General features: G+C 30.6%; 1 protein-coding gene across 3 annotated transcripts in view; it reads left to right on the top strand.

The window, feature by feature from the left end:
* LOC106458071 (guanine nucleotide-binding protein-like 3 homolog) overlaps positions 1-17,226 on the top strand; it is a 47,174-nt gene that overhangs the window by 20,716 nt on the left and 9,232 nt on the right. For all 3 annotated transcript variants that reach the window (XM_013917528.2, XM_013917527.2, XM_022384200.1), the window contains exons 4-10: positions 2,286-2,485; positions 3,257-3,334; positions 4,685-4,820; positions 9,450-9,553; positions 9,879-10,023; positions 10,266-10,353; positions 11,448-11,625. In XM_013917528.2, the coding sequence (XP_013772982.1) occupies positions 2,286-2,485; positions 3,257-3,334; positions 4,685-4,820; positions 9,450-9,553; positions 9,879-10,023; positions 10,266-10,353; positions 11,448-11,625 (929 nt within the window). The remainder of the gene's footprint in view (positions 1-2,285; positions 2,486-3,256; positions 3,335-4,684; positions 4,821-9,449; positions 9,554-9,878; positions 10,024-10,265; positions 10,354-11,447; positions 11,626-17,226) is intronic.

The raw sequence follows: 17,226 nt of genomic DNA, 5'->3' as shown, positions 1-17,226 counted from the left end.
AAAAATGGGGTAACTTGTTTAAGTGAATTTTAAGTACTAAAATGCATCAAAATGCATGATTTTGGGTGCCAGACCCCCCCCCCCTTACTTGGCTTTGATTATTTTCAGGATTTTTAGGAAAGGGACACTTTCATCTCTGGCCTTGTGAATTAGTACACTTATTTCCATAAACTAGTACAATATATGTTAAGTTTTATATTATTCTGATATTAAACAATATCATTTATAGACTTATTTCCACACTTAGAAAAACATAACTTATGCTATATGTATAAGCATTTTTATGGATATCAATTGGCCAAAAGAAATTAAATGTGTTTCTTTTAGTGTCACAAAAAACAAAACTGAAATTTTTTATCAACTGCAAATATTTAACAGTTTTTTGTTCTTAAGCTTTTTTTTTAACACCAACTGTAATTTGTTTATTGTGCATAATTTTTATTGTAAATACATCACAATCACTTATTCCAACATAATTTAGATTTATTACTCAGTGTTTCTCCTTATGTTTTTCTTTTTTCTACAGGCACAAATGGAAATTAGAGTAAAATAGTTTCAAAACATACTTGCCTCCTCTCACACTAAATAGTGCTAGTTTTACAGTTTTAGTATTTCAAACAATTATGTTTTGAACTTGTTTTATAAATTTAGTTTTCTTTCATTTAAAATTTTTTGAAGGATAATTATTATTGAATATGTTTGATAAAAATGCTGATTTTTTTGAAGAATTAGGAAAAGCCTTGGAATTCAGCAGAAACACATTCAGACATAGTATGAGTAACCATTTTTAAAAGATTTTATAATGGAACTTCTGATTTTCTTGTATATTATTGTTCACAAGATTTGAATAAGAAATAATACTACACTTTATCAAAATATTCACACAAAGGTTTATTACCTGTTAACCATAATAATACCTTAATATAACTTAATATTTTCAAAATCTAAAAGCACATTCAGACATATTACTAGTTACAATATTTTTAAAACTTTTGTTACGGATCATCTTACTCTTATCTTACTTATCTACTTTATCAGATGTGAATAAGAAATATTAATACACCTTATCAAAATTTCTATCACTGAAGGTTATTATCTATGGGCCATAATAATAATAATATTTTTAGATTTTGAAAGTCATTTAAGAATAAGAATGTTTTGCTAATGTTCATTGGTTTTTACACTGATTGTTGCAATTGACAGCTTTTATGAAATATTACACAGTCCAGGTCTAGAGATGTTAAAGTTAACTTAAAATATTGTTTGAAGTTTTTAATTTGCACACAAAGTAGCTCTCAATCTTGGAACAAGTGTAAATTTTTCTCAAAGCATTAACTGTTGTACAGGCATAAATACTGGTATAAAACTGTATGTTTATAGTACACATGTAATAATGTTATACATCAGGCTTTTACTGGATTATTTTGGGTTTAAAATTGAGTTGCAGATTATTTTGCAAAACAGAGTTTGCTAATTTATTAAAAGCAAAATAATTCAATTATTCTACACACATTTGTAGAAAAAAAATCCTAATTTCAACAACAAAAGCAACAGAAAGTTCTGCTTTTTATTGGGTGTTAAAATCATAAACTAAATATATTCAACATAGAGAATTGAAAAAAAAATGGACAGGAATTAACACTGATGGTAATGTTAATTGAAATAATTTCTCTTTCTCAGTACCTTGGCAGATTCTAAGCAATAGCTGACTATAAGCTTTACATAATTTTACTGGTTATGAAATATCTATTCAGTTTACAAGAATATTTGCATTGTTGAATTTATTACATAAATATTCTTACCACTTGATTAGGCTATAAGTTACAGAAGGTTAGTGATGATGTATCAGTATGGTCTGATCAAATGAAAATATAACAAGGAATAACATTGTATGAGATGGTTAATGACCATGCTTGTAAAATGTAAGTTTCAAGAATACTTTTACATGAAATAAAAGGTCCTTTAAAATTATTGCCTTTATTAATTTAGCCATATTATGTTATTAATCTCATGACAATAGATAATGATAAACTAACAAGTACAATTTAGTATTATCAGAGTGATGTATAAGCATTTAACAAAATAATGTTCTCAAGAAGTATAAAAAAAAGTTTGATTCTAAAAAAATGAATCTTGGTGGACTAGTGTAGTTGGACTGAAGGTTAGGCTTAGGATTTTTGTTCAAACATAGACTTTATTTTTTAAGGTGACATTCACATTATTACTGGCTGATTAATAATAGTGAATGTATATTAATGAGAATGGATATCTAATTATCAAAACAGTTAAAAAGAAAGACCCTGGTGTTCCAAATAGTCTACCTTTCAAAGAGGAAATTCTACGAGAGGCTGAAGAGAGGAAAAGACAAGCAGAAGAAATAAAAAAGAGACGGCAAGAAGAACGAAATAAGTTACTGATGGAAAAGCGGGGACTTGCAGAACTTCAACAAGATGCTGAGAAAAGAGGTCTACAATTTGATACAAAGGTATGATTCAAATTTTCCATTGTTTAAGGATATTGCTCTGTACAAACAAAAATAGTATGTTAGGACTAACATTTTCTATGCCACCTTGCATGATACTCAACATGCATGTACCTAGTGGAAAATTATTTTTATTAAGTTACTAATGTAATGCTTATTACTAATGCTTATATATGTATTTTTGAATACTTTTATGTTAAGTGCTTGTGAGGCCAGTAGTTTATTTCCAAGTTAAAGTTGTGTTTACCTGTTTTGGGATGTTTTTGTTATGTAAATGTAGACATTCAGTTTGTTTCAAATTGTATTGAACAGTTTGCTAGAAATAAGACATTTGAGGAATGTTTTTTACTCATAGCATTTTCAATTATTTTCTGTTACATGTAATCTTATAGAAAGGAGTAAATAGAATTGCAACACCCACTGTGCTGTAATTTTAAGTTATTAATTATGACTATGTTTGTATTTTTGTAGTAATTATTGTGTAATAACTAACATAAGCATTTTCTTTCAATGAGAATATATTTTCCTAACCTGAATATATATGAAAGCATAAAAACTGAGAAATCACTTGTTGTCCTTTAAAAAAAATAATGGCCTTACTTTAATAGAGTTGAAAGATTGAAGTAAAATAATTAATTAAACACTAAATGTACTATACTATTATTCCAGATTGAAAAATTATAACCTGGTATTGAATAATTTGTTTGGTATAATTTCTATTGTGAAAATTAATTGTATATTTTCAAATGAAAGTATGTTGATAAACTGTTACAGGAGGCAACAGATGCAGCTGGTTACCATGACATCCAAGCAGATTCTTCCTTGAGAGTGTATCATAAGGAGTTTAAAATGGTAATAACTATATTGATAATGTGTTATTTTATCTGCTATTATTAGCCAAGAAAAGCTGCAGTAATTAGTAAAACATATACATAAATAGAAGTTTCCATCATATCTTGTCAAGAAAAGAATAGTTAATGATCAATAAATATTTTACAGACAGTTATCTTTAATCATTGTGTTTTATTTTATAAGTATTTGTCTTATTAATCAGCTTTTAATACTAAATTGTTATAAAAGTGTGTGAAGTTGTTTCTATAATGAACAGTGTTGTATTTGGGATCTGATCATTCTTGTGAAACTGGGATGGATATTACAAGTTTATATATCACTCATTCATTTACACCACCATTCCCAGTATGCCCCTGAAGAAAAAAGGTCCACCTTTCAAAAGCACTTGGGTTATAGGGTTTTATCATTTTGTGACAAGTTTGATTAGATTACAACATTTAAACTTTTAAATAATTGTGAACCTCTTTCATTCAGTTTTGTATTTGTGCAATTGCTGTTCTTGATAGTAAACTGTATTTTTCATAAAAGATTTCATTGTTAGTTTCTTGTTGTATTATTTAGCCAGAGTTTTTTAATACAAATGAAACAAGTTTCTATGGGCTGCTTTAGGATTATTTTTTATTGGTTAGAATGAATGAAAATGAAATGTATAGAAATATATGTTCAATGTACATGTTAGCTGTTTGTGCTATTATTATGCTGATCACAAATGATTGTTCATTATAGGATACAAGTTTCTGATATTAATTTATGATGAAAACATTATACTTACCAAAAAAGTTATTAGTTTATGTTTTTAAATCTTCAATGTCACTTGAAAAATCATCAATGAAAACCTTTCAGCTGTGGGAATGTTATAATGCGATGGTCAATCCCAATACTCATTTGTAAAGAGTACCCCTTGAGTTGGTGGTGTTAACTAACTGACTTTCCTTCAGAATTAGGGATTTGTTTGAGTAGATAGGCCTCAAGTAGCTTTGCACTAAATTCAACAAAACAAAGAAATGCAATTATCATAAAAATATTTTTAGTTTTTTAGTATATTAAAAAAAATCTTATGGGTTTCAGAAGTATCCTACATGTGGGATTTAAGGTTGTTAGTGCCATTGAGCTGATTCTGCTTTTTTTTTTTTTCTGTAAATTAAAAAAAATTATATTATATTGTTCTATGTTAATCATGAACATTTAAATTTTTTTTTTCTCCTAAAAAATAAAATACAGGAAAGACATGATTGACTGAATGATAAAATAATATGAAGTCCTACATTTAATTTTTCACTCACTTAATTTGTCTGAATAATTATAAATATAAATAAATTCTAAAAAATATTTTCTTAAATGCTGTCTCAGGTTGTGGAACGAGCAGATGTTGTTTTGGAGATATTAGATGCGAGAGATCCACTTGGTTGTCGCTGTCCTCAAGTTGAGCAGGCTGTAATCAATTCTGGACCTAACAAACGTCTCGTCCTTGTTCTCAACAAAATAGGTATGTTAAATTCAGTAATGAAACATTACTTACACAAATATTTTTATAAATATTATCTCAATGAGAGCTACTGAATTGCATATAGGGAACTTTAATTTCTATAAGAAAGTTACATCCTTGAAAACTAACATTTAGTATTTTGTTTATAAGAAAATTACATAATTTTATTTAATATTTGGGAGCTTTTAACGTGTTAATTTAAAAAAAAAAATTACCCATAAGGAAATTAATTATATAAAGAAGTTTATAGCGTAATATTTTTAAAAAGATCTGAATTAACTGTTGCCACAAACAGATATTTCATTGTTAAAGATTTTTTATTATAAAATGATATATCTAAATTTAGATTCGTAAATAAAAGTATCAGGATATTGGTTGAAAGTCTTACCTTGTTTTTACTGTTCTGATATTTCAGTATTATATAAAACAAAAGGTTACCAAAACATGGTCTGTTTGTTGTTATGTAAAATCAAATCTATTATGGTTTTCCAGTAGAGAATTTTAAAGCTCTTTAGTGATAAGGAGTTTTTTGTGTGTGAAGATTCATGCTTTTTAAACATGAGAAGACATGGAAGCTTGTTAGAAAAATTGGGTTTTATACCTATGTATTGCTTGAAAACAGATTGTTGGTGTTTTGTGCGAGATCACCTAATGTTAAAATTGAGTAGCATGTGCAAGTAAATATTTCTTTATGTTCAAATCATTCTGAAGTTTCAGGTTGTTTCTACATATTGTCTAGGTACATTTTATTACAAATTGGGAATATATTGATATCAACTGGTTATGAAAATATTCCATATTTTGAAAGAGTTACCCCCTTCATGCAAGTAAATATAATGTGTAATAAACTCTTTCATATTTCTGTAGACTTTTCTAATTTTGTAAAAGTATGTTATTGAAGGTGTGAAGATGATTCCTGTAATTTTTATGGTATTCCTGCAAATATTACTGATGGATGACACAGGCTCAAGACCAGGGTTTGCAGTTGGCACTAGTAATGGCACTAGCAGTACTCAGCATACAGTACCAGTACTGACACTGGTTTATATACTAACGGAAAAAAGAAACTGTGCATCACTTAAAATATGAAAAAACATCAAGAAAAATCGAACAAATATAATTTTAATTTTGCAGTATTGTTAACAAATGCATTGGTTACAAAATTTTGTAGTTAATTAATGTTAATGTCACCAAGCATAATTTTTAGTGTATTTGAAAGACGCTGATATTCAGAGCTAATATCGCGTGTGTCCACCATTTGCATCCACACATGCTTGACAATGGCGCCTCATTGATGACATTAAATTGTTCAAAAAGGCCTGTGGAATGTTATTCCAGATGTTGGTTAATGCTCTGCCCAGATCTGCCAACGTTACTGGCTGATTTGGTAGACGACATAAACACCTTTCCATTTCATTGATCTCGGACATTTCCTGCTTGTTGAAACCGTCGCCATAAAAAGTGTATGATGTTCTGATGGACTCTGAAACGTCTTGCAACAATGTTCTGTGCCACACCAGCCTGCAGCATTCTGACTGCGCAAAGACGTTCATCTTCACTGAGCCTTGGCATCACAGAAGGGTAATTCTAGGTGAAACAAAAATGATTTCCTGAATGACTGGAGCCTGAATAAACGTTTTACATCTTTATTCAGAAAACATTGTCAAAGAAAAATCGTGGGTGCGAAACTTGAATAAACAAAAAGGTGTTCACAAACCGTGAAAAATCTCATGCAACCAAGTCAAGTAGTACCCAATATCTTCAATGACATATCCTGTACTGATTTTTTTATATGTCATAACACTAAATCTAATGTATATGAATTTTATTCCATTTTAAGTCCTGCACAGTTTCTTTTTTCTGTCAGTATAGTATATCATATGTTGAGAATAATATCTGTTATCACATGTCCCATCTTTGGAGTTTTGACCAAACACCTCTTGTATTTCAGCTTTGCTTTTCATGGAATTATAAATGTTTGATTGGTAGTTTTGAGTTCATACTGCAGTCACTAAGCGAATCTCACTGTGAAAACTGGCAATAGCATGAAATATGGGAAACTGGTGGCTCACACGCTCTGGAAGAGAATGTGAATGTGTCTACATGACTGATTGCACATGAAGGAGATATGTGCTTGATTAACCCTTAGCATGTGGGCAGATCAAACTGTTCATGTGACGACATTTTAATGAGTTACATTCAAAATTGAATTAAAATATTTAATTATCATGCTATACGAACAAACTTGACATCAAACCATAGATAATAAATCAAATATTAATATTATAATATAAGTTTTTATTTCTTAATTATATATGGAAATATTTAAAAACAACCTCAAATTCCCCTAGTGTGAGAATTTGGATATTTGTTTTTGAGCCATCTCCTTTTCTGGATTTTTTTGTTTACCCCCTAAAAAACTACAAAATGTAATGTAAAATATTCTCTATAATTTTGTCATTGATATTCAGGAGCTATATTTTTATATTCTTCAATCTTATGGGGTTAAAGAGCAATCAATGAAAATTCAGAAACCTCTTTTCACACCTAACTCTGACATGCTCCAATTTACAATTTGCTAATAGATTTTTCTGAGGTCAACTCCCATTAAATTTATAACCTATAGAAAGCCTAGATTTCAACTGATTGATTGCCATAGTTATCATACCACATGGGCTTACAAATAATTGACAAATTAGTTTGAGGTGAAAAAAAAATTTTCCCACAAGAACACAATGAAAATAATAATTGAGTTTCTAACTGCTCAAGTCACATGATTAGAGATGCTTGAGTACTGGCAGTTCCTGGTCGTTACCGGAACTTCATATCACTGGTACTATTGCAAACCTTGCTCAAGACTAAGTAGTTAGTAAATCAAAAACTGATGTTTGCACTGTGCATTACATTGTATTTTAAATGATTATCATCTAGTGGACAGTATTTGTTTCTTTGTGTTGTGTTTTAACTACTCAAAGTTTTTGGAAAAGTCTGAAATAAAAACAATGAAAAATAAGTCACCTCTAAATAATCACACTGGTTTATAGAATTTGTCATGGGACATAAAACACTTCAATTGGAACAAACTTTTTATCTACTTTAAGAACAAACTTCAAACATTCAAGTTTTAAATGGAAGTGTTAGAAGGCTAACCCTATCTGTCCACTTGATGTAAAGATAAAAATTATTTTAACTTTTACCAAGAGAAGACTAAGTAAGCTTGGCTGTTAATGGCATGAATAATTAATTTAGGCTTCTCCAGGCAAATTATTTTTGATAGTCATTTGAAATAAAGGTGTAATCTTTTTGAAAGCTAGGCTCAGAGGAATTAGCCAAAATTTCTCTTGCTTGACTTTGTGGTTTGTATTATTGGCGAGTAAGCTAAGAAACAAAACAAAAAAGTTGATGTCTTGTAATTCTGTACCGACCATTAGTTTCATATTACAGTCTAAGATTACTTTCTGAACTGTGGGTCCAGAAACACTCTTCAACTTAAAAACCACTTTTGCATAACATTATGTTAAACGATACAAGAAAACATTTCACTGACTGTTTATACACATCTAAGAATCATTTTAAACCATCATGTTTAAATTTAAACAGACATGCCTCGTAAGTGAGAATTATAGTGTAAATTGAAAAGTTGTAGAACTTTTTGTAATGCAGGATAAGTTTCTATGTTGTTACACTGAAATCCTTAGAATTCTTCCTACGTTTCTTAGGTTTTATTGAGTTAATGTTCAAAGTTAAAATCTTATTGATAAAACCCAGGCCATTATATTCTGGAATCAATGTGAAATACTTCTATAATGGTGCCACAAATGTTAGATAAATGAATGGTTATCACTTGATGATTTATTATCAGTACAGATATTTCTGTCTTACAGTTTTACATGATTACTTACAAATCACTAAGACAAGATATTCAAAAATAGGTTGAACATTCCTTTAATTAGTTGGGCTATCAACTGTAACTATCTGCTCTACTGAAAAATTAAAAATTTCTAGAAAATATCTCAATGCAATATAAAAAATTAATTTGGCATTAAGTTATCTGCTTTTTTTATGTGCTTTTTTTTCAGAATGCATAGCTATTTTAGCATACTTGCCTGTGCAGCCTATCTTGGAAAGACATATTTTCTTCAGATTTGAAATTTTCTGTTTTAGTGCCAACTTTAGTTATTTTTTGAATAATACAGCAGTGTCAGTTGCTTCTGATTATGAGCAGAGGCTTTTGATGAAAGCACAAGCTTTTGTAGCTTTTTAAATCTTGGAAACCGGACAGAGAGATAATGAAGTCTGGAGTGAGAAAATTAAATTCACATCAGATAGCCGTTTTGTATAAGCTATAAAACCTAGGCATGGCCATGGATGGTCAGTTATGCTATATAATTAGTGCTGTTTGTATATCATGACCATTATGAATTGCTCTTCCATTGACCTTGGATTTTTTTTAACATCAGTTTTTATATATATATATACATATCCCTGATATCCACTGAAAGATGAAATATAAGTGAGTATTTAAAACATTATGTCAAAATGTATCGTATCATATTTTCTGTTCATTTACAATACTTTTTGTGGAGGTGAGTCGCTTACAGCATTAATCTAGAAACTCTGAACTTGCAGATTTGATTCCGAAAGACAATCTTATGAAATGGCTGCATTATTTACGCAATGAATTTCCAACTGTTGCTTTTAAAGCCTCAACTCAAACTCAGCAACATAATTTGGTGAGTATAGGGTTTTGCTAAAACAAACTAATTTCAATATACATGATGTGAAAATCAGATATGTAAATGCTTTCTCAACATAAAAAAACTTGTTAGTGAAATGTATATCACATTTTTCTTCATTGCCTTTAAACTTTGTACATTATATTACTTACTATGTTTTGTCAACCATTTATGAAGAAATACATTATCTTGAATAAATTTTTTTTCTATAATATTTAATTTATTCTGAGTTCCTTTACAAAGACACCAAAATATTTTTTGCACACAATATTTTATGCTAGGTATTCATTTGTATGAATTAAATGCAGTATGTGTTTTACAGGCCCATAGTAAGGTAGCAGTATTGCATAGTAGCACCACCTTAATCAATTCTAGTCGCTGTCTTGGTGCAAACATACTCATGAAAGTTCTGGGTAACTACTGTCGGAATCAAGGAATAAAAACATCCATAACAGTTGGTGTTGTAGGTTAGTATACCTATGAAATCCTTTATCAAGTAGTTTTCACAGTATAAATTATACGACATACCCTAACTGAAAATTTTTTATGTAATTTCTGATATTATCCAAATTTGCAGATAATGTTGCATAGTCTGCTTTAAATATATGTATACAAACTTGTTGAATTTTGTATAATTATTTATTTTGCTATATATATATGAATTTTTCACATGTTAAGGATGGAACATAAGCACCTATGACTATTTTAGGATTTCCAAATGTTGGAAAGAGCAGCATAATCAACAGTCTCAAGAGAAGTAAAGTGTGTACAGTAGGAGCTACCCCAGGTGTTACCAAGTATGTTGTACTGAGAAAAATAGGATGATTTTAACTTCTACCATATCTGATGTTAGCAAAATCCTAGAAGTTAATTCTTAGTTTTTGTTGACCATGATATAAATAAAACTACAAAAAAGTAATTTATTTAACTTTTTATTATGCACTATAATGCTTTATGGGCAATGAAGTAATTTTGGAAGAACAGTGAGATGAGTTAGCCAGGAAAAATTGCAGTGGTTGTTTTAACAGAAGTTTGGTTAATAACAATTAACAATTAGTTCTGCAACTGTAATCAGAAGCTGTTTAAAAATTAACATATTACTCAAAAATATACCTTTAAAAAAATGTAAAAAATGTGCACACTTCTCCAAAATGAGAAACTAACACAGAATGGTTGCTTAACTCTATACAAATAGATTAAGTAATTCTGATTGCAGCTTCAAGTAATTTCAGATCAGAAGGAAATGTTAAAATGTAACTAAAGACAAATCAAATTTTTTAAATTATGTCTGCCTTTTGGAAATTGGAACAAAAGTGTAAAATTAATTTCTAAGCTTTTAAATTGAATAATTATAGAAAGACATGATGCTTATTAGTAATGTGAGCTTCAGTGAGTGCTAAAGGAGTAAGTTAACTTTAGTGTATGCAACTTTTTAGGTTTTGTAGTAGATTGATCAATTACAAATATTTGTAATTATAATTGAAAATCAGTATTTTTGATATTTTATTTGTAATTCTAACCATATTTTATGTAATGGTTAATTACTAGACAAATAGCAGATTAGTAAAATAACTGTAAAATCTGGGTTTTGGGTTAGATAAGGTTAATTAAGTGAATGCAAGTGCTCCTAAACAAATGGGAAAGATGGAGCTGTAAAGTATAAGAAACACACTGTAGAACTGCCAAAATGTCACTCCAGAAAATACTGTTGCATATCAAAATAGTGAGTAGTACTATTGATTTATTTTCTCTCTCTCTCTCTCTTTTTAGTTGTTTTTAAAGCCGTCTGGATATTGATAGGTAGTCTTTAATATTGATTTTATTGGGGGCTGAATTTTAGATTGGTCATACCTTTTAGATTCTCTTAATGTTATGTGTAATTTTTGTACAGAGGAATGCAGGAAATTCAGCTTGACAAACACATCAAGTTGCTAGATAGCCCTGGTGTTGTGTTTGCAAAAGGGGCATCTGATACAGCAGTTGCATTACGAAATGCAGTCAAAGTAGAAACTCTGAAAGATCCTATTACACCAGTAGAAACTATTTTACAGAGGGCAAACAAAGAACAGGTAGGACATTATAACTCAGTGATAGTAATGTGTGTGTGTATTATCAGAGATAGTTCTATTATGAGCAGTTTTAAATTTTTTTGTAACTTTTATTAAATATTGGAATTTATTCTAACTTCAATTATACAAATGCAATAATGCTAACTTTTTATTATTGAATTTTGAACTAGCAGTTTGAAAGAAAAATCCTAGTATGTATTAGTAATATTATTGAGATAATTGAAACATATTTAAACAGCTTATTTTGAAATGGTCACTTAGTTTTCCATGCACCACATTGGTTAGTCCTTACCAACTGTTTAGTAAAGCATGAAACTTAGTTCATGTTTTTCTGTTGAACTCATTTATGTTTTTGTACTCATTACCCCTTTTACTACATTCAGAGTTACAGTATGTATAGTTTCATGGTTACATTAAGGTTATAAAATTAGTCAAAATGTATAAGTCAAGCCTGTATGCAGAGAGTTAATGAGTTTGAGGATTAATAGATTGTCAAATTGTACTAAACACCCAGCTCTAATTATAATCAAAATTGAAGTTCTATCAAAACAAAAGTATTTATTATGCCCCAATGCTTTGCAAAGTAGAGTGGGCATATTGATTTGCTCCTTTCAATTCATCTATCTGTCCCTCCTGATCTTGTGGACAAGATATCTCAAGATTGGATGGATGGGTTTTGACCAAACATATATGACAGGTACTGTATACAGAGTTCTACACCTGATTAACTTTTGAAGGTCAAAGTTCAAGGTCAATCCAATTAGGAGAGGTGAACAAGAGTATAATATTAGTGGGTGCATAAGTGTTTTGTTAACATAGGTTGCACTTGTTAATTATTTTCTTTCAGTTGGTCAGAAGGTAGATGTGTTCTAAAGATATTTGTGACTCAGTACATTATGGTATTTATTTATTGTGCACTTGTATATGTAAAGTACATTTGTATGGTAGTTCCTTATAGTGCTGTTAGTTTTGGAAAAGTAACAAAAAATACAAAAAAACGACTAATTTTTGGACTCTGTTCACCTGTCCTTTTTTCCTTTTGTTTCATGTTTTGAGTCATATTTTTTTAATGCATTTGCTTATGAGTGCAGTTTACTGTCAGTGATCATCATGTATGTATGTTGGCAGGGTTTGAGGAGAAAGATTTGTTTGTTAATCCTTGGAACTTTTCAGTATTTGCTAACTTCTCTGCTCCCACTCATGTACATGTAAATTTAAAGAATTACACTTATGTTTCTTAATTTTGTTAAAAGTAGTTAAAATGGTGGAAGCAAATGAAAAATTTATTTTTGTATTATATAGTTATAAAAACATGGATTATTACACAAAATACATCTACAGTTTTCAAGCTTTTTTTCAATTAGTTCCTGTTTTTCTTAATAAATTGATTAATGTAAGAGACTTCAAATAAATATATTAATGATATCTTCAAGTAGGTATACATGGTTATGGAGATTACCTAGTCATGTAAAATAATGTGTTTTGAAAATACATACATACAAAAACATTTCACACTCAGGATAGTTGGAGTACACAGTTCACAAGTTTTATTGATAATTCACCTACTATACAAGTTATAGTTAATTGAGCTTTTTTGCATTTGTGTTCATTTTGAATATAGAAAGAGTTAGTGAGTTATTGTATTTACTTTCAGAATGGGTTTGGCATAGAGTTTTAGTAAAACATTTAGAAGTATTCAAGGTATGTACTTCTGGGATGGTTGAGGGATGAGTTATGGAGCAATACATGTAAAAAATTTGGATTGGCACTAATTTATGAAATTTTATAAAGTTATGCAAATAGTAATTTTTTCCATTATTCATCATCTGATTTTAGTTACTCTAGCTTGTATATATGTGTATATAAAGGTTACACAACAGTTAATTTTAATAACTAATGTAAAGCCTTGTATAAAAGCAGCAACTCTGTACCTTTGATGATGTTTTACTATTTATTTATACAGTGCTATTAGAGATGAGCTAAGCCACATTTTAATAGACATGGAATAATAAGGCTTTTGTACACTAAGTATTGCAAACGATACCAGGATGTGATGGTCAGCAAGGCTGATTATCTTTGGCTTTTACATGTTTATATTTGAAAAGTGTCATACTTAGCTATATGTGTGTATAAATAATTAGGTAAAATGAAAGAAATGGTGAATAGCAGGATGTAAAGATAATATACCTTTCAAGTTGTTTATCACATATTTTTACTCTCTTGTCTAATTATTTTGTATTAGCTTGTTTGTCAACATGATGAACTGAAATTCATACAAGTAGAGATATTTTCTATGACGTTAATAGTAACCATTTTCACAAGTTCAATATAAACTACACTTTTATACACCAGGTTCAGAAAGAATAGAGTTAAAAAAATTATTTAATGCTGTACTGGTTTCAGCATCTGATGGATTTATACATGCTGCTGTGCATGATTCCCATATTTTATACAAAATTTACATTTGTGCTTCATTTGAATAGAAACTGTTGTAAAAACAGGAGGTAATCACAGTGGGTCATTACAAAGTGAGAGTTCTGTAACAATGCTGTTACTGATTTTAGAAATTAACTAACTTCAGTTGAGGTGGTTCACAGATCACTTTATATATATATGTGTGTGTGTGTAAGGTGAAAGGCCTAAAATAATACATTACCCCCTTGTGTATCTTCTGTAAAATTATTCCATTAAATCACGATCCAAGTCTAAACGGTTTGTAAAGTATTCAGTGTTCTAAGGTATATCAGGAAGTAAATTAGAGATAGAGATACAAAACAAAACTATTGTAAATACAACTAGTACAAAATATATACAATACTTGTTATTTATTTAATTACAGTATACGTGTAAAACACATTGTAACATTTCATTGTAAAATATTTTACAATAGCTAGAATTTAATTCATTTCAGCACTTTGTATTGAATGTGGCATACTGAAACACATGAATGAGTTTTACTTTAATTAAGTGTGAGATGGATTATTACATGTTATACATGGATAATGAACCCTTTTTGTAATTGGTGTAAATTACAATGCCATATCTTACCTCCTCTCACTTAATAGCTTTTTTCAACTTCTACTGCTCTCTATATGCACAGATTTTTACTCACCACTAGCCTTGATGCTCCCACCTACCTTCATGTGAGGTAGCTGCATGATAGCAGGCAAATGAGCATGTGACAACCCTCCAGTAATAGGAGTGTGACAGAACTCCTAGCAAGCTGACCCCTGTAAGCAGCTTAGCTCAACTTCACTTCTCAATTGGTGCTTGTGGTGTTAAGATGTTTTTTTTTGTTCATGCTTTACATCAAGGAATTTCAACCAGTTACTTATTGTTTTTTTTTTTAGAACTTCTGCACCCACTCCTACTGACACTTCCTCTTCCTCTCTTATCCACCATCCTCAGACAACCTCAATTGGGTGCAATACACTCTTCCCTTCCAACACTCCATCTTCATGTGTAGCTTTTGTCAGGTCCCTTGCCACACAGGCCAAACTTTGTCTATGGGTTGCTTCCCTAATATCCCATTCTGTGCACCCTTTTTCCATGTCAGGTCAGTTTATCAATGTAAGTGATATGTCTGCTGCCATTAGCCTTCTTGTTGTGGTTTTCCTCTGTCCCGTCCTACTCTTCTGCACCTAACTTACTTCCATACCTGACTATTCAACAAGGGGCTATTGGTATCCACTATTGCTGGTTATCACAAGTCATTGTCAGCCACCTTATGTTTCACAAGATTTTACTATTTCTTTACTTCTCTTGTCTTCACCCTTTTGTTTCCTTCTTTCTGCCTTTGCTGTCCCCCCTGTCCTACTGCCCTCCCTGATTGGAACCTTAATGTTGTCTTCCATGCCCTCACAGTTCCTCCGTTCGAGCCCATGCTGTCTTGTTCCATATATCAACTTTCCTTAAGGACTTTTTTTCCTCCTCTTCTTGGTATGTGGATGTCAATGTTCAGATTTGTTTGCTCTCAATGTCTCTCACACATTATATCACAGGTCTTATGTTATCCTCTACCCGGATCGGCCCTTCCTGCCCAAAACTTCGACCACATGTGAGGGCAAATTTACTTCCACTCCAGTTTTCCTCCCTTATATTTTGTACCTTTATTCTCATTCCAATATAGATTGCCTTTTATGTTCTGTCCATGCCATCAGCTATTATGTGGCTCGCACTGCTCCTTTCTGTGGTTCCCATTCCCATTTCTTTATTCATTGGAACATTTCCATTTCCCGTGACATTTTTTCTATTACCCTTATGGGTTGGATACACCTGGCTTCTACTTCCCTTTCTCCTGATGATTTTCAGCTCTTTCAAGTCTCCTCCCATCAAATCTGTCACCTTACCATGTCCCCTGGCTGCCCAATTCCATTGTTCTTGAGAGGATATAGTTTGTGCCAACACGTGGATCACTCCCTATACCTTTATTTCACATTAACTTCATCATTTGGCTGTTTCCTGATCTACAGATTATTGTCTTCCTCCTGTTACCATTTTGAGCTCCATGGTTTCTCATGAGTGGGTAGGTGCTTTTTTATACTATTCATTTTTACAATGGACTTTCTTAGATATATGGATCCTGCTCAATCTTCGAGTGGAGTATGGGAGTCTTAATCACTTACCAACTCCTAGCTGCTGGGGTAGGTGACCATTGAGGCTTCCTCCCAAGTGTGCTCAATTCCACTCAGTTAACCCTTTCGAGACGGGTCACGGGTGATAGGCCATGTCATCTTGTTTGTTGACTCACATTCAAAATTTTATTGAACTACTATTTCACGAATTTATGTCAATAACTTTGGTATTAAACTGTATAATTCAAATTTTAGTACTATATACTACTCAGTTTCTTAATTTAAAAGCAAATATTAAAAAAACACAGATAAATATTGATTTTTGTGTGTCACGTGGTATGTTGAATGCAGCACTGGTTCAAATTAGATGTTTGTGAAGTCAAAATACAAAGTCTATAGTTTCGTACAAATTAGAAACTGAAAGTATCGATATTGACAAGCTAGAATATAAAATAAGAAGGTCTTATCTTTTCAACTTGCTTAGATATTGCTCATGTAATAAATCAAACACAGTAGCACCCTGCCCACCTCTTTCCATTTTTGGAAACACTCCCTTATATACACTTACTTCTATATATATGGCATGAATAACCAATTGGAAACTCAGCCATTTTAATGGGCTTGGCACCATTTCTTTCTTTTGGACCAATATTTCAATGAGGTAGGGTGTGTCTTCAGTCTGCTCAAAATTTCATATTTTTTTAGATTAAAATACATCTTAGTTACTAAGCTTGATAAATTTTAGTAGAATTCTATGGTATTAATGTAGTAGTTTATGATTTTTTAGTTATTCAAATATATATATAAACCTAAAAAAAATTATTTTGTTTCATATCCTCCACGTGCAAATTTTTTAATAGCTTAGCAACCTACATCAAGCAGCAATTGAGTACAAAGGTCATAACTAGAAGAGATGATTGTTTGCTTTACTTCTTTAGCTACAGATCTGTGTTTTAAGAAAGTTAAGTTTAAGAACTTATTTCAAAATAGCAATAATCTATATACATATATATTGTATAATAATTGA

The sequence above is a fragment of the Limulus polyphemus genome, unplaced genomic scaffold (genome assembly GCF_000517525.1).
Source record: "Limulus polyphemus unplaced genomic scaffold, Limulus_polyphemus-2.1.2 Scaffold412, whole genome shotgun sequence".
In the NCBI taxonomy this organism is placed as follows: domain Eukaryota; kingdom Metazoa; phylum Arthropoda; class Merostomata; order Xiphosura; family Limulidae; genus Limulus; species Limulus polyphemus.
Note: the sequence above shows the minus strand (reverse complement) of the source record. Positions and strands in the feature narration are given on the sequence as shown.